This window comes from Ips typographus, linkage group LG9 (assembly GCF_016097725.1).
Source record: "Ips typographus isolate SLU linkage group LG9, UJ_Ityp_2.0, whole genome shotgun sequence".
NCBI lineage: Eukaryota > Metazoa > Arthropoda > Insecta > Coleoptera > Curculionidae > Ips > Ips typographus.
Window position 1 is genome coordinate 8,254,015 of NC_138430.1, and position 16,936 is coordinate 8,270,950.

Below are 16,936 nucleotides of genomic sequence, written 5' to 3' on the forward strand. Positions count from 1 at the left end.
TTAGATTGTAGAAGGCATCCTGTATCTGCAGTTTGCACAGCTCTAAGCAGTAAACACAGCTCTACCTGTATTTGTTGTCAGTTGTCATATACTAAATGTCAAATACGTCAAACAAACACTTGTCACTTCTCAGTATATTTATATGTTTTCCGTTTCCCTAGTGTCTTTTTATTTCATTTTGGTTATTCTTTTTGATTATTCCATTTCCTTTTTAATAACACTTAAACGCATTAAAAAGTGGTGAACAAGTGAAAGAATACAGTTATTCAATATGGCAAGTACATCCAGATATGATGCAAACAAAGTATGTTGTTCATCTCACCCAGATGCTCCCCTCATTGAAGACTACAGGGCAGGTGATCAAATTTGCTCAGAATGTGGACTGGTAGTGGGTGACAGAGTAATAGACGTTGGTTCAGAATGGAGAACATTCAGCAATGAAAAAAGTGGAGTGGACCCATCCCGTGTTGGTGGTCCAGAGAATCCTTTGTTAGGAGGGTCAGATTTGACTACAATGATTGGTCCGGGTCGTGGTGATGCCAGTTACGATACGTTTGGCGCGGCTCGATATCAGAATCGTCGCACCATGAACAGTTCTGACAAAGCCTTAATCAATGCCTTCAAGGAAATTAATGCAATGGCAGACCGCATCAATTTGCCAAGAACAATAGTAGACAGAGCCAACAATTTGTTCAAACAAGTTCATGACGGTGGTAGCTTGAAAGGCAGGTCCAATGATGCAATAGCATCTGCATGCTTGTACATAGCTTGCCGGCAAGAAGGAGTGCCCCGTACTTTTAAAGAAATCTGTGCAGTCAGCAAAATAAGCAAAAGAGACATTGGAAGGTGTTTTAAATTAATTCTAAAGGCGCTAGAAACATCTGTGGATTTGATTACCACTGGAGATTTCATGTCAAGATTCTGCTCCAATCTGGGACTTCCAAATATGGTTCAGAGGGCAGCTACTCACATTGCAAGGAAAGCTATAGAAATGGATATTGTGCCTGGCCGTTCTCCTATATCAGTGGCAGCTGCTGCAATTTATATGGCTTCACAAGCTTCAGAGGACAAAAGAAGCCAAAAGGAAATTGGTGATATTGCTGGTGTTGCCGATGTCACCATTAGACAATCTTATAAACTCATGTATCCTGCAGCAGCAAAATTGTTTCCTGCAGACTTTAAGTTTGCTACACCAATTGACCAACTTCCACAAATGTAATGTTTTCGTTTTTTATTCAGTTAATCCAAGTAGTGTTAAGTATGACAGGGGTATAAGGTTGATTTTGCTACTGTGATTTCACTATATTTACAAATGTTTCAAAATCATTTTAATCACATTTTTTTTACATTAAATCTGTTAGTGAAGAGCTGCATAACCAATTAGTAAAAGTTTGTCTACTTCTACTATGTAATTTAGATGTTTGTATGGTTGATTTTCTGTATTAAGATAAGAAATAAATAGTTGTTTTTTTTCAAATATCTGGCATGACTATAATTATTATTACTTAAACAAACACCTAAATTATCACAAAGGGGTTGCAGGAAAAATAGGGTTAAGTTAAACTGTTCCAGGAAAAAAATAATATATCATTTTTAAGCTTGCTTACCCATTTTTTATTAGTGTTTTTTGTAACTCACCTATAGCAAGTAACACCATTTTAATATGAACTTTAACATTAACTGCCAACTGTCTTAAATGACTAATATCCTTCTGTACTAACTTAAGTCTAATACCTGCATACTTATCAGCTTCCTCACAATTCATTTCTAATAAATACCCTAAACCAATATCAACATAAGTACTATCATAGTCCCTTACGGTGGCAAATGCAGACACATTGTTTCCTAAATCAATTTGTACTTGCATGTCCCTGTCCTTCTCTTTAAACTCTTTAACTACAGTCAACACATTTTTCAAGTCAGTCCACTCTTTAGCCTGGTCAGATTTTTGAAGTAGACATGCCTCAATATCTCTCAGGTCTGGTTTCAGTTTATCTTCAATGAACTGCTCATATTCCTTCAGTTTCTTCTCAATTTCCATGGTTGAACCTGTCACAACAAGTTTTGATTGAGCTAGTTTGCTGGTTATTTTACATTTGAGTCGCAAGTTGGACAAGATAGACAGTAATGAATATGATGATTAAAGTTTGGATCACAATTTGTTAATAACATTTTAATTTGATAACAATCAATCACAAGATATTAAAAATACTTACATTTGATACAATTTCCAAGGATAGGTTAAATTAGAGATGTTTTTTGTACAGTTGATGTTTGAAATGCAAAAACAAACATAAAATTAAACAAAAATAAATAATAAAACAACTCTCATAAATGTTTTGAACACATAACCACATTTCTTGAGCATACGCACTAGAACCAGGTAGGGATGTGTTGCTGGTTGCTGTCTATTGATTTTGCTCGATTGGTTTCCTTTAATCTTTTGGCCGTTAGTTTGATCAAGTGATTTTTAAACCACGACATTGCATAGTACTTGCCTGATTACGTATTCTCGTCTGATTGTCCAACATTTTATTATAATAATAAGTCACCAGATTTATTACGAGTTACAAGTTTTTATTATACTATCGATAGTTGCCCAGCTTTAGAAGAATGGACTCGGCAGCCGGCAAATGACAGTGACAAGTGACATTAAAAAGTATGTTTTGTTTACTTTGTAAATAAAAAATTAAATAACTTCTAAAAAGTATTCTCTAAGTTGATAACGGGTGAAAGCCGTAAAATTCTGATAAAATAAGAGATTTAAGACATTGTAAAGGTGGGTAAATATTGAAACAGTGGTAGTTTGCTGGTTGAAATGCAAAATCACTTGATTAAACTAATTAACTATTAAGGGATTACTGGAAATGACCAATTATATCCTATAAGACCACATTTATTGTATTTTAGATGTTACCTTTGTTAAAAAAAATTGAAAAGTCAAGGAGGACTGATGCAATGAATCACCTAAAATGCATTATTTGCCATTCCAAACAAAGCTCAAATAGAGAGCTGCAAAGGCACTATGTTACTTACCATCAACTTAAAAACTGTATGAATTGTAACATAGAATTTTCTAAGTTAGGACTGAAACATTTTAGGAGGTGTAAGCCAAAAACAAATCAAAAACCCATTTTAGATGAAAATGGGAAATTTCCCCATTTTCCCTTTGTGGGAAATGCTATTTGGTGTTTGATGTGTTTTTACAACTGTGAAACTTTCGATGAAATTTGTAAGCACTATTTAGATAAACACCATCTCAAATGTACGCGTGTTGAAGAGCCTGATTTTGATCAGGTATTGAAGAGGTCACCCTACACATTAGAACGTTTAGAAAATTATTCTTATAATAATGACAATAAATATGGTATACAGACTGTAACATAGGCAGTTTAAATTGTTCTTCTTTGTAATAAAATTTAATGATGAAGGTGTATGAGAATTAATATAATTGTGTTATTTAGCATGTGTGTTTTGTGAAAATTCCCATTTTGCACATACCTATAATGTAATGTTTCATTTCAGGATGGATAAAAGTGGAAAACTTTCAAAGAATAAAAAAAATCCTGGGAAATTTGACTTTAGAGCCAAATGCAAATTATGTGGTTATGAAACCACTTGGAAAAACTTATTTCAGAAGCATTTAATGTTTTTTCATGGCCAAAGGCTAGAAACAGAGGGATACGGCGATCATGAAGACTGTTACGGTTTAACTAGTAAATTTACTGAGGAACCACCCCAATTCGATTGTCCAAAATGTAGAAAACTGTTTAAGAACCAATTTTTGCTTAATCAGCATTTAGCTAAGCAATGTAAAGTCACTAAATTAGGTGCGCGGAAAAGTAAAGCAAAATTTACGTGCGACACTTGCGGCGTAAAAGTCACTAGGAAGCCAATTTTGGAACGCCACAAGACCCACTGCGGAAAGAAAAAGGATGTATGCTGCCAGTTATGCGCGTTTACCTGTTACGGTTTGCGGAATATTAGAAAACATGTGTTGTTAAAGCATAATTTGGACGTGAAATGGGTACAAGAGCCCGATTTTATGCAAGCTTTAAATGGCACTCCATATAGACTTGAACGGATCAATTTTAAAAATGCGGTACCCAATGAGAGTGTCATGAAAAGAATTGTGAAGAAAAAGAAAAAATCTAGAATTGAAGGAGAAGTAATATTAGTTGATTAGTCCTGTGCAAAGCAGTAAGTAATGATGGGGTCATAAACCATAGTGGAGTTTAGGGTTTTAGTTATAAACTTTTTAAAATGTATGCATTAAAAAGCTTAAAAAAATGTTTAACTTTTACTCAATTTCTGTCTTGCACAAGGGTTGGTTAAAATTGTCTCACTCAATTTACTATGATCAGAAGAGAGATAAGGCGTCCCTTTTTAGGTCACAGATGTGTACTAAATGTATGGTTTTCACCTACATTTTTTCCTGAGTAAAACGTTGGGCTTTTGAAAAAGGAAAAAATAGGTGTCAAATATTTTTCTGTGTACTTCCAGTTTCCAAAAAAAGTTTGGGTTATGTTAAGACAAAAACTGCATTTCAAACAAAAGTGCATTTATTAAAAACATTTAATTAAATTAGTGTATAGGAATATATTGTAATTATTGATGTATAAAGTGCCCAATAAAATCAAGACTAGAGTTTCTACTCTACTAAATCACATAGCATTTTACCGACCTAATTTTTTAATTACTCTCTAATCTGATTTACTCCTAATGAAATTAATTTTAACCAAAGGTTCTCGTCCGCCTAAGTTTTTAACTCTGGCTTTGTACATGTATTTCAGCAAAGTGTACATACCAGGAAACATTACAAAAAGCATGTAAATTCTTAAGAAAGTGAGATAATCAAATGTGACATTATAGGGATTAGGTAATTGCAGGTAGAAACGCGGATTGTTGTGTAAATACAGAATATTCCTAAACACAATCACTGACTCACACAAAAATCCTATTGGATACAAAACTATCCATGCAGAGTACCTTAACCATCTGAAGAATGGATAAACTATTTTTCTGATGTTGTTGGATGAGTCTGCAGTGTGAAAAATGTAGTAAATATATCTGAAAGTAGTGTTTCTAGAATTATTTTTTTTACTACAATCATTTTACCTTATAACATCACTGTAAATCCAGGCTAAAAATAACCAGGTTGTCACAGGCATTTTCTGTAATCTGGGCTCAAACTCCAAGTTTCCAAAAAGTATAAATAACTTTCCAAAAACTTGTATGAACGGCATTAAAGGATTTCCTTGCACATATCCAAATATTGGATGCATTATTTCAAGGGCTTGAAGTAGATTTACACAGCACACTATTCTCCCAATGCTGGGGTACACTTTAACATAAGCAGACTCATCAAAGCCATGCTTTGATAGAGTTATTGCTAACAGTACAGCAAGATATAAAAAGGCACTCAACATTCCCAGATTGTAGAAAAGCATATAAACTGCTTTGAACTCTTCTACAAATTATATCACCACAGTCATTCACCTATAGAGCTGTTTTACTTAAAGTTACCTTTCACATATCCTAATTCATTTTTCATTAAATGTTTGTAGACATCTGGATAATCTGTAGCAATGTCATTAACTTTTTCATCAATCAAATCATCCTCAGTTTGCCATTTATCAAAATCAATTTTTAACCATGTTGGTTTTTGAGGGGTTGATATCAATCTAGGCCACCAACCACCTTTTTCTTTAATCAATGTAATGCTAATGCAACTATCTGTGATTTTAATTTGTTTTTCCTACAAAGTTACCAGAAAAGGTGTAGTTCTAGAGATAATTATTTAAAATCATTCAGGACAATTACAGTATTATCTTCATATTTATAGAAATTACCATTTAGTTAACTTACTTACTTTAGTGTTCACAGCTTCAAAGAACTGCAACTGAAAGGAGTAGTTTTCAGAGCCTTGGGCCCCTCTACCCAAACCATTAAATCTAATCGCTTGTGTTTCTATATTTATATCAGGATTCTGTGATGATAAAGAAATATACAAGTGAATTTCAGGTTAAAAGTTGTTATAAAACACTGCTTACCTTAACATCTTTTAAATCAATTTTTAAAAACAGACAGTCCTCGTTCTGGGCCCAGTAGACAAAAGGACTTAGAGTGGACATTGCCTCATCAAAAAAAAAAACAAGTTAATTAAACCTATAACAGATAACTTTTTATCTTTAAAAGTTGTATTCCAACTAGGTTAAGTTAATTTTCTAGCTTATGTATATTACGAAACTTTAACTTACTGATTAAACTAAAAAAAACATAAATTTTTCAATTAGCAAATCAATAAATCAGTTTAAAAACATTAATAAATATAATTTTTTAATAATTATTACAAACAATGGAACAATAACCTCACTTTGAGTTTTATTTGTTGATGAAAATTGATATTTGACCGCTCCTTAATTAAAAATTCGGGCGCCCTCTATAAACAAAAAGCTTAAGCTTGGAAGCAAGTACTGTAAATCCTGTTTCATTTCCTTTTTTGCAGTTTATTTGGTGAATGCGTAGACTATGCTATATGGTTTAAAGTAAAGAACGGTACAAAAACTCTAATTTATTCCATTTAAAACAAAATAGATTAGTAAATTAATTAATACACTTAGTACACTGTATAAAAAAGTCAATTGTGATGGTTATTAATATTCGAGATGAATAAATATTCTAAAACTAAAATTTCATATACAAAAAAATCAGTGCATCGTTGCGTCTACACCGCAATAAATTAATAACATTCGGTGCAAATAAATACACGGTATTTTTAATACTCAAGAATAAAATGTTAATACTGAAGTTTGGTTGCCTCGGACGAGCAGAACTGGGGGCATGTCTCTCGTTAACAATTCTAACCATGCCAGATAAGTTCCTGCTGATATAACGTTTTTCCTGGGTATAGGCAGCGTCACCACCACTAATTCGGCGTCGTGCGAGTGCTCTAGGAGCAGTTCGCGAAGCCGCATTTGTCTGTTGCTTTTTTCTTTTATTGCCATCAGCTCCGAGTCCGTAATTGTTACTGAAAATGTACGCATACTGTGATTGCCTTAACTATAATAATATGGCTCACTTGTGTCTTTTTTAGTTGCAGCTGCCTCCGAATTCTGGCTTCGGAAATCCGCAATTAGAGATTCGAACAGTGCTTTCGTTTTTTCGCTGGCAGGTTTAGTGATGTCAGGCATTATCTGCAGATCCGAATACTCGATTCTGAACTTTGCCAATAAACTAGCCATATTCCTCTGCTCTAGTTCCAAACCTTCTCTGTTATTTGCCAGAGCAAAAACGCGCAACTTGCAGTTACGCCAGTCAGTTCTTGTGCTGATCAAATAGGGTAACAGCAAGGTTAGTCCTGAAAAATAGAAATGATTTTTGAGTTAGAGGGAAGGTGTTAGAGATTACCTCCATCATCGTATAACCACCACACGTCAATTGTGCCTTTTCGTTTCGGTACTTTTTGCGCAAAAATTGGTTTGGACATGTTTGGATCGTTTTCCGTTACTCCTTCAGATGTCAGGTCTCCTATTGACGATTTAACTTTTGATTCATTGATGTCATCAGGTTGAGTGTTTACCCGTTCTTTTTCTTGAACAGCGTATGACTGTTCACTACCACTACTACCTAAAATACACAAAAGTGGTTTTATAAAGTTTTAGGGTTGAAATAAGGTACCTTGTGAAATTTGGCTATAGGACGGATTTCGTTTCATAGTTGCATTTGGGCTGCTTTTTTGATTTATCTCGATTGTGGGGCTGGTATCCAAACCTCCTTGAAGTCTCAAGATTACAATGCCTAAATGTAAGTCAAATGCAGTACTAAAACAAACAAGTCAAAATAGCAGTTTTTCCATAAAACTCTTCATTACTGTAATATTTCAAAATAATTTTGCATCTCCCCTCTTGGACACGTTTGCCAATCGGATTTGTACCCCAACATCAAAATGTTCGGTTTCAATTTACCAATACCAGATACTTTCAAAAGAGCCCTAGCACCTTCCTCGAAAGAATCCACATCCACTTGCTGGTAAAACGCTTTAATTTTGTGGGTTTTCAGCCAACTGTTTGCCTTAAAGTGAAGAACTTCTCTTGTCCTTTGCGGTATTGCACCCTGCAAAATTGAAGGTACATATGAAATCTGCTTTAAAAGTTGAGGATAGTACCGTAATAATATGTCCGCAAAGCAGCATTGACAGGTTTTTAGTGAAGTAATGGGCGAATTCAATCAAAACTGGCCGGGCACTGGGCATTCCCGAAAAGACTAGAATTTGGGGCCTATAATTTTTGACATGCTCCTCGACGTTGTTTAATTGCTGCGTGGCGTTTAGGGCGTTTTTGTATATTTGGGCTTGGGTGGTCGATCCCCAATTTACGTCTAAACCAAACAATTTTGCCTCATTTATATTGTTAATGAAATGAAACTTACTTGGTTTCCTGTATGAAACTATTAAGTACAAGAAGAGGATGACGACAAACGTTAATAAAGCAGTCCACCAGGAGGTGAGAAACATTACAAAAACGCACAGAATGGCTCCGACCAAACTGAGCCACATGTTGTAATACTATAGAAAAAGACAGAGATTGAATAAATAAAATTGTTCCTAACAAACAACTTACTTTGAAAGTAGGCCTCCAACCTACAGGTTTGGCAAGTGAGGCATGGAATGTAGAAAAATTAATCAACATGTAAGCAGCCAAAAAGAAGTTGGATATCAAAGGCGCTATCAGGTTCAGCTCACCTTAAAATCATGCCAGATAAATTAATAAGAATATTTACTGGCTGACATACCTACCAATTAAAATAAATCCAACGGCAATAACAAAAGTCAACACATATCCTCTTAGGGGTTCATTATTAGACCCGAACCCTTTGCCAAACCATTCAATCCGTGGATAAAGCTTATCTTTACACAATGCTTGGAAGACTTTTGGTGCTGACACTAGCGAGGCTAAAGCTGAAGACAAGGTGGCAGCAAAACACCCCGCGTAAATTAAAGAACCTTCTATTGAAGCTAGTTCAATTATCTGTGAAGAAAAAAATTAACGTATAAACATCAACGGGTAATCAGAGTATGGGCACCTGGAAATTGTTTTGCAATCCGTAGGAACAGTTGGGTTTGCAATCTGAAAGCGTTCCATTAAATAAGTCGGTTATTTTTCCACTGGCATCCCTTAATACTGTACAGCCTGCGAATACTGCCATCAAAATATATGATAGTGTAGTAATTAATATGGCAAGTAGAGTTCCTTTGGGAATTGATTTTTGGGGATCCTGTAACACAGTATATTTTTAAGTGGGAAATTACATTATTGTGTTGCTATACAGGTGTGGTAAATCCAAAACCGACCATAGGAAAACCGTGTAACGGACGGAGAAACGTACATTATTGCATGCGCGGGACTAAGACAGAAAACGAAAAAAATATCAAGTAGGCCATATTTTCAGCGCGCTGTTGCCAAACGCCAAGCCTGTCACTGTCAGTGTAATTGTTTTTGTTTACTTTGAATTTGAGAATTGAGTTTAGATTTTAATCGCAGATGACAGATGAAATATTACTACAATAGGGACTCAACAAGTAGACAGAAATCGGAATGGAAATAAATTAGAAATAATCCAACCACAAAATTAATTTTGTCGACGGTATTGAATACTTGGCGTTTGGCAACAGCGCGCTGAAAATATGGCCTACTTGATTTTTTTTTTTTTTGTCTTAGTCCCGCGCATGCAATAATGTACGTTTCTCTGTCCGTTACACGGTTTTCCTATGGTCGGTTTTGGATTTACCACAACTGTATACCTTCAGATCCCCGGATATATTAGCACCAGCTAAAATACCAGTAGCGGCAGGGAAAAACACTGCAAATACTTTGAAAAAATCATAGTCAACTCCACCAGATTGACGATAGTCTGGGAACATATTTTCCCACGTTACATTGACTGAAACAATGTTTTAGTAAATTTGCCTGATAGACTAAACGAGAGTTATTACCGTCAAAACCCATAAAACCTTTAGCTTTAACTTCGTCACTTTGTGGACCAACCAAGCAGCCGATTATGAAATCAAAAATTGCTACAACCAGAATCACCAATAAAACCACTTGGGCCTGCAACACAATTCTGATTAGCACAAATTACGATTTGATGACAGTCTTTACCTTGGCTTCCCATTCCATTCCCACTACAACAACCACAGTAAGAAGAACAATAGTAATGCTCCCGATGATTCGGACATCATTAACGCCCCCATCCACAATGGACAATCCATGGGACGCCAAAAGATCTTGTAAGGATTCACAGAATCCCACTACGTACATTGCACAAGCCACCGCATTCGCTAAGGAGAATATCAATCCTATAGAACCTCCAAATTCTGGCCCGAGATTTCTTGATATCATGTAATAAGTCCCTCCTGTAATTTAAACACAGTTGTTTGACTTATGAATTGTTTTTTTTTTTTATACAACTGACCTCCTTTTATAACTCCATTAGTGCTGATAGCAGACATGGACAGTGCAGTTATGGAAGTTACGGCAGTGGTGACTAATATTAAAAGGATTGACTGTGCTGTAAAAATGTATGATTAAAACTGATGTGTGTTTGGGAAAACGCAAAAATCACATATACCTAGTCCGGCTTGTCCTACAACCCAAGATAGCCGAAGGAATAGCATAACACCCCAAATATTCAGTAGACATCTTACCAATACTCCTTGAATCCAACCGAACTTCAGATTTCCTTCTGTGTTTATCGGTTTACCGTTTTGCTGTTCTGTCTGTTCATACTGGAAAAATCAGAAAATGTTTATTAAGAATTATTAAGGACTAGTTAGTCATAAAATATCGTATAATTATAGTTCATAGAGAATGTCAAATTGGGTTGTTAAGACAGCTGCCTCTCAGCCCTGAAGCTGGTAACGTAGGTACCAAAACGTTGGCAATGTATGACTTGTGGTTTTTCCAAACTTTAATCGACCAAATCCACTATAATTCAAACTTCTTTGATTAAAAAGATAGATGCTTCTGACACTTAGGTGAACTGCTTATATGTATTTATTTCTTGTATATCAGTTACCTAAACAAAGTGCCATTACTGTTCTAAACAGTCTGGAGAACTTACATATTTATCTGTTTTTCTTAAGAAACATTGAAAATGATGAGTTTGTCGATATCAATATTGTATTTGACTTGACACATTGTGTGGAAATAATTATAAAAGCATAAACCGACCTACAGAAAAGCTTGTTTCGCAGAAACTGAAAGTTGGAGGATGCTTTGATGTTGTTTTTTTATAGCTATTGAGTTAACTCTCCTGGAAAGAGACTGCCATTTAAAAATTCATCGAAAATTAAGTTCTTAAGGTAAAAACACCCTTTTATCCACACCTTCAAAGAAGTTATTATGATCTTATTGGAAATAACCATATGGTTGATGTAAAGGCTACTTAAACTATAGTGGATACTATACTATTGTGATTTCCAATTTTTGCTAATTGAAAAAAATCAGAAAATGTTATGAGAAAAGATAAAACGTATGATAAAAATCTAACAAATGCTAATTATAAGCTAGACAAAGTTGTTCAACATTTTAGTAGAAAAAAGTCCAAAAATCACTTGTTGGCCTAAAATTGCAACAATCAGTCCTTTCTGCCATGAGTACTGCCTTTTGTCTTCAAAAAAAGCAATTAATAAACAGTTATTTTATTGTAGTAGCAACATATGACCAATGATGGTTTTATTTAGTATCTAAATAGACTCAATAAAGTGTTGGATTGGTAACATTCTACAAAAGAACAATAAAACTTTGGTAATAAATGTACAATACTTTATAAGGCTCTTAGCTGGACAAACATTTCTAAATTCTACACTAAATTTCTACCATGATCTCTCTCCCTCTGAGTGATCTTATTGAAAACTATTCTAACAGAGGCAAATCTGGATATCTTGGTGGCTAGTGAATAACATGGGGAAGAGCCCTGTCTTGTTGATCCCATATCATCTGATTATAACTAATTTACTGTAGGTACCACATTTATTACAAATTATGCAACCGTCTGTGTTGTTTTAAATATTGTCAACATAGAAAACAATCTTTGAACACAGAGTGTATTTACCCTGACTTTCCTTGAATTTCACAAGGTGATTTATGAAGCTTTAGTAAATCTTCTGATATTGATTATGATATAGCAAGCATGTGCTAACAATTGTAAGTCATGTCGGTATATTTTACCCTTTTGAAGTCACTAGTATCATAAAAATTTATGTTTGTGTGTACCAGACATACTATAGTCACACTTCTTTGAATTCTAAACGGTCCTTATTCAAATATGTTTTGGTTACAAACTAATAATGTGAATTACATGAGAACATTTTTTAAATGATTAAATCTACTATTACCGAGAGTTTTAATCACAGATTATCTGCTTACCAATTCTAACAATCTACGTTTTCCTAATATTTATTGTTATTACAGGCAAAACCTCGTTAAAAACAATAGAGAGTAATTAATCTCACCGGTCACCTATCGACCTCTGATAAATTGTTTTAACTTCCTAAGTGACATTAATAAGTGAGTCACCATTAATTTCTTAATTAACTAGAAATTTAAAAATAATTACCTTGGGTAAAGTGGCATTGTGTAATTCATCTAATGTCGGTCTGTTAGCAGCCTGAATCGACATGATGTTTCTGTAGTTGTCTAGTCTAGGTAAAGCCTCTCGTGTGAAATGCCTGAAAGACCAAACCACTGAATTTTGATCATTTGATTGTTTTAGTAACGTTTTTCTTGTACTAAAGTAACAGTTTTAAAAATAGAGGCACCTTAAGCTTTTTTGAGCGTAATCGCTACTGCTCAACCTCGTCCTATCTGTTGCAGAGAGTAAATCGTCTTCTTCGCTCTGGCTTTCTTCAGATTTCTTGCTGATAACGTCATTTTCGTATTTGTTGGCACTTTCGGTTCTCACCCTGTTTACTTGGAACCTGGTTCTTTTCTCTGGCGAATGTCTGATAAAGTCCATTTCGACTTGAGGATCGTCGTACGTTATTCCATTTGGGACTGGCTTTTCCTGTTTTGATGACATTGTTCTGAAAATTACGATTATTAGTGTACAAAGTTTCAAGATGAACAAAATTAGCAGAATCCTTGCGTAAATCAGAACAGTTGTTCTTAGTTTGTGATTTGTCAAGAGATTTACGCAAATACTGCACATGTAGACTTATCAGTTCTTGGTTAATGTTCAGAATACTAATTTTGACAAAATTAATTTGGTTCACGGCTACCACTTGCAAATTTTGACTTTATAATTGGCACATGATTTAAAGTGAACAAAATGAACGTATTTATTGTGGTATTTTAAAACGAATCACGTTTATATAAGTACAAACAGCTGAGAGGGTCAAATTCAAGAGAAAACGTTTTGCATACAAATTTTAAAAAGACTTATAGCTTATAGCAAAATTAATGAAAATATTATAAGAAACTTTCAGGACTCAGGAGGCAATTTTGCAACTAATATAACAAACTCATATTGTTTTGGCTAGATATAGACGTTTCGCATTTAATTGCCTCGTTAGGAATCGATATACCCCGACCTAACCAAAACTCATATAACAAACATTTCCATCGCTTATTATAAACGTTCCAGTAATACCCTTACGTATAAACTGTCTGGTCAAACATGGAAAGTTTAATAAGCTAGGTCAAATACATTTGTGTAAAATTCTAACATTTGCGGTGTCAATAGTTTATCGAAGAATAGTAATTAATATGGGAACATGAATTTTTTTGCACACGAATGTGATTTGCAGAATTTGTAGTATTGATTGCTTACTAACAGAAATTGTGTTCATTATCATTACTGATGCTAATATGAATTATGTGATACACTTTAACCACTTTGTAAATTTGCGTAGGTACACCTAATTATAAGTACATTTATTATGTTAATTTTCAAGCTGATTATGCATTTGTTATTAATTAAAAGTGCAAAGCTAAACTCAATAAAATTGCCAATTCTAGTTACAAGACTTAATTCAAACAAAATACAGGTGACCACATAATACATTGAGATTAGTTTGCCTAAGTTATTTACGGTCACCAAATTGAAGAGACGGTTAAGGGTATAACATTTTTCCTAACAATTCTTTGGGCTAAACAAATTAATACAAAATCTGTTGCTGGGAAATTAAATTACTTTGCTTAGTTAATTAAACTCCTGTCATTTAAAATCCCAAGTCTACTTTTGTCTTACCTGGACACAGTTTACAAACAAAATACAATTCAACAGCAAGCCGGTTTACACGTTGTTTAGGTACCGAACTAGACCGCGGCGATAGTGAATACTGAAACTGAATTAACCGATGAATTTCGACGTTGATAAAAACCTTGCAAACTTAACATTGTACAACTAGTTTGATATCGTCACGTTAAACTTGAATTACAGTTTTGTGTAACGGGCACAGGCAAGAAGTTATGTGAAATCCAAAGCCGGCGCCTGCGGCTTTTGCCGGGAATGGGGACCGAAAGTACATAGGGTCGTTCATATCACAGTTCAGACACAAAAAGAACTTATTTGCATATTTTATAATACTAGATCTGCCTTACCAAACCGATAACCATGTACAATCAATAATTCCTTTGTGGGTTGTTTCTTCAAGGATTTTGTTCAACAGTCATTGGTTTTCTATTCTGATCAACCATAAAACATGAAATTTAATAAAGCCGCATATGTTACGCCAATGCAAGCATTACCATCTGTTTCTAATACATACACAAACGAGGGTTGAACATTGATGAATCATTTCCCAAATTGATTAAAATAAAATCAATATGAACGAGATGCAAAATTTGGTCTGATAGAAATCAAAATCAAGTGACATATTGAACTTGAAATATTACAGCAATAATAACTTTAATAAGGGTGTGTCATTTTAATGCCTGTTTAGTTTACCTGTATTTTATGTTGTACTGTTTGGCAAAACGGTTAAGTTTAGACTAATTAATGAAAAGAACCAGAAGTGTGTTTGCCATACGATTGCATCGATAATAAACAACGTTATGGATAAGTAGTTTATATCCCACCTAGCAACCTATTAGCCTATAAATATAGAAGTACAGGAATAGTAAAGGTTTAACTATAGAACCAATTTTTGTTCTTGTGACTTACAAATTATTTTTAGACCAGAAGACTAAAATAAAGTCTAAACTATTTTTTCACTGTAAAGATGGTTTAAAATTAGCTGGTTACACGTTTAGGATATGTCACTGATTATAATATGTGGGGAAAAAATCTAAAATTTATAAACAAATGTGTCGAGAAATCTTGTAGGTATGGTGAATTCATGATAGTTCTATCAGATTTATCTCTGCAAATCATTTTGACAGAAAATACACTATTTTGCATCAAAGATTACCTATCTTAAATCCTGAGCAAACAAAATTGTATTAGAGGTGACTTTAATTATTTGTAAGTGACTTATCTTTGCAAATCATAACTAATTGCCCCCTGATGATTATTTTATAATCTTTTTGAAACAATGAGCTCCTAATAGGTAAACTAAATTATTGATAATATATGAAGGTAGTACAGATTAAGAAGAAAATGGAACAAAGTTTTCTAGTTCTATATTTTGCTAAACTATTTTTCATTTTCTACAGAATTGTGATTACCATAAATTTTATAGTTTATGTAGCTCATAAAGAGACTTAATTAAGTTTTATTCCTTGACGTTTTGCCTTTTAGTCGTTTTCATTCCCGCAAAATGATTTTTTATAGCTTAAGGGTCCCTGAATTTAATATATTTATTATAAATAAGTCAGTTTAGTACCAGGTCTTGTTATAGCTTGAAAGTAAATTTGTTTCACTATTTTAGTTATAAAACACAATGATTGGAAAGATGGAATAACCTAAGTTAGCCAATTTCTGGAAATGTACTATCTGCTATACAGGGAGTTAATCCTAAATCCTACAACTACTTGCCAGTATATGATAATTGAATAAAAATATATGAAAAAATCACAGTTTACGTCAAGTCTTCCTTCACAGAACTGGAAAAAAGTGAAATTTAGGTAGAAAAAGGCAACCTAGCAAAAAAAGTCCATATCTCAGGAACCGAAACGTTTTTGCAATGAATTATTGAGGACACTTTCAGGAACATGGCCTAGCCTAGGCTGGAATGGGAAAAAAAGCGAAAAATTCAACTAAACCCTTAGTCATAAAATATGGTATAATTATAGTTCATAGAGAATGTCAAATTGGGTTGTTAAGGCAGCTCTGAGCCCTGAGGCTGGTAACAAAGTTACCAAAACGGTGGTAATGTATGACTTATGGTTTTTCCAAACTTTAATCGACCAAATCCACTATAATTCAAACTTCTTTGATTAAAAAGATAGATGCTTCTGACGTTTAGGTGAACTGCTTATATGTATTTATTTCTTGTATATCAGCACAGACAAACTAATATATATATTAGTTTGTCTGTGATATCAGTTATCTAAACAAAGTGCCATTACTGTTCTAAACAGTCTGGAGAACTTACATTTATCAGTTTTTCTTAAGAAACATTGAAAATTATGAGTTTGTCGATATCAATATTGTATTTGACTTGACACATTGTGTGAAAATAATTATTAAAGCATAAACCGACCTACAGAAAAGCTTGTTGTTGGAGGATGCTTTGATGTTAACTCTTCTGGAAAGAAACTGACATTTAAAAATTCATCGAAAATTAAGTTATTAAGGTAAAAACACCCTTTTACCCACACCTTCAAAGAAGTTATTATGATCTTATTGCAAATAACCATCTGGTTGATGTAAAGTCTACTTTTTGTCAATTTTGCCTCATCTACTCAGTCTAATTCCAAACTGAGATATGTCATAAAAGGTTTAGGGTGCATCAAAGAACAAACCATTATAAGTAATTTTTTGTAAAAAAAGT

General features: G+C 33.9%; 4 protein-coding genes and 1 long non-coding RNA gene across 6 annotated transcripts; 2 read left to right on the forward strand and 3 right to left on the reverse strand.

Moving 5' to 3' along the window:
• Positions 1-115: 115 nt before the first annotated feature.
• Positions 116-1,602, forward strand: TfIIB (transcription factor IIB). The gene has a single exon (XM_081986120.1). It carries the CDS (start codon positions 272-274, stop codon positions 1,217-1,219), a length of 948 nt encoding a protein of 315 aa, XP_081842246.1. The 5' UTR covers positions 116-271; the 3' UTR covers positions 1,220-1,602.
• Positions 1,591-2,371, reverse strand: Uxt (Uxt prefoldin-like subunit). The gene is made up of 2 exons (XM_081986121.1): positions 2,217-2,371; positions 1,591-2,049 (listed from the first exon to the last, which is right to left on the reverse strand). Exon 2 carries the CDS (start codon positions 2,039-2,041, stop codon positions 1,604-1,606), a length of 438 nt encoding a protein of 145 aa, XP_081842247.1. The 5' UTR covers positions 2,042-2,049; positions 2,217-2,371; the 3' UTR covers positions 1,591-1,603.
• A 22-nt stretch (positions 2,372-2,393) lies between these two features.
• LOC145733357 (uncharacterized) lies at positions 2,394-3,464 on the forward strand. Its single transcript, XR_014179189.1, has 2 exons — positions 2,394-2,779; positions 2,911-3,464. It is a non-coding gene; the product is annotated as an uncharacterized LOC145733357 (long non-coding RNA).
• A 1,080-nt stretch (positions 3,465-4,544) lies between these two features.
• Positions 4,545-6,409, reverse strand: Hacd2 (3-hydroxyacyl-CoA dehydratase 2). Of its 2 annotated transcripts, none has more exons than XM_081986118.1 (6): positions 6,261-6,409; positions 6,054-6,168; positions 5,873-5,989; positions 5,527-5,758; positions 5,119-5,470; positions 4,545-5,070 (listed from the first exon to the last, which is right to left on the reverse strand). In XM_081986118.1, exons 2-6 carry the CDS (start codon positions 6,132-6,134, stop codon positions 4,704-4,706), a joined length of 1,149 nt encoding a protein of 382 aa, XP_081842244.1. In that variant the 5' UTR covers positions 6,135-6,168; positions 6,261-6,409; the 3' UTR covers positions 4,545-4,703. The 2 variants fall into 2 exon arrangements, with proteins under 2 accessions (XP_081842244.1, XP_081842245.1); XM_081986119.1 differs by having other exon boundaries at positions 6,054-6,137; positions 6,261-6,388.
• A 152-nt stretch (positions 6,410-6,561) lies between these two features.
• Positions 6,562-14,500, reverse strand: Ncc69 (sodium chloride cotransporter 69). The gene is made up of 18 exons (XM_081986117.1): positions 14,251-14,500; positions 12,821-13,084; positions 12,619-12,730; positions 10,630-10,786; positions 10,474-10,569; positions 10,161-10,414; positions 9,995-10,109; positions 9,803-9,942; positions 9,085-9,276; positions 8,798-9,029; positions 8,622-8,743; positions 8,431-8,566; positions 8,168-8,379; positions 7,874-8,115; positions 7,681-7,823; positions 7,411-7,629; positions 7,082-7,360; positions 6,562-7,030 (listed from the first exon to the last, which is right to left on the reverse strand). The coding sequence occupies exons 2-18, from the start codon at positions 13,078-13,080 to the stop codon at positions 6,786-6,788; spliced, it is 3,156 nt and encodes a 1,051-aa protein (XP_081842243.1). The 5' UTR covers positions 13,081-13,084; positions 14,251-14,500; the 3' UTR covers positions 6,562-6,785.
• Between the last annotated feature and the right edge of the window lie 2,436 nt (positions 14,501-16,936).

Bases quoted from the DNA above. Each gene is read 5' to 3' on its own strand.
- Hacd2 (XM_081986118.1), bottom strand. From the start codon at position 6,134: ATGTCCACTCTAAGTCCTTTTGTCTACTGGGCCCAGAACGAGGACTGT. The intron at 5,990-6,053 runs GTAAGCAGTGTT...TTATCATCACAG, and splicing joins TTGATTTAAAAGATGTTAAG to AATCCTGATATAAATATAGA. The intron at 5,071-5,118 runs GTAAAATGATTG...CACTACTTTCAG, and splicing joins ATTTACAGTGATGTTATAAG to ATATATTTACTACATTTTTC.
- TfIIB (XM_081986120.1), top strand. From the start codon at position 272: ATGGCAAGTACATCCAGATATGATGCAAACAAAGTATGTTGTTCATCT.
- Uxt (XM_081986121.1), bottom strand. From the start codon at position 2,041: ATGGAAATTGAGAAGAAACTGAAGGAATATGAGCAGTTCATTGAAGAT.
- Ncc69 (XM_081986117.1), bottom strand. From the start codon at position 13,080: ATGTCATCAAAACAGGAAAAGCCAGTCCCAAATGGAATAACGTACGAC. The intron at 12,731-12,820 runs GTGCCTCTATTT...TTGGTCTTTCAG, and splicing joins TACGCTCAAAAAAGCTTAAG to GCATTTCACACGAGAGGCTT. The intron at 8,116-8,167 runs GTACTATCCTCA...TCAATTTTGCAG, and splicing joins TTTGCGGACATATTATTACG to GGTGCAATACCGCAAAGGAC.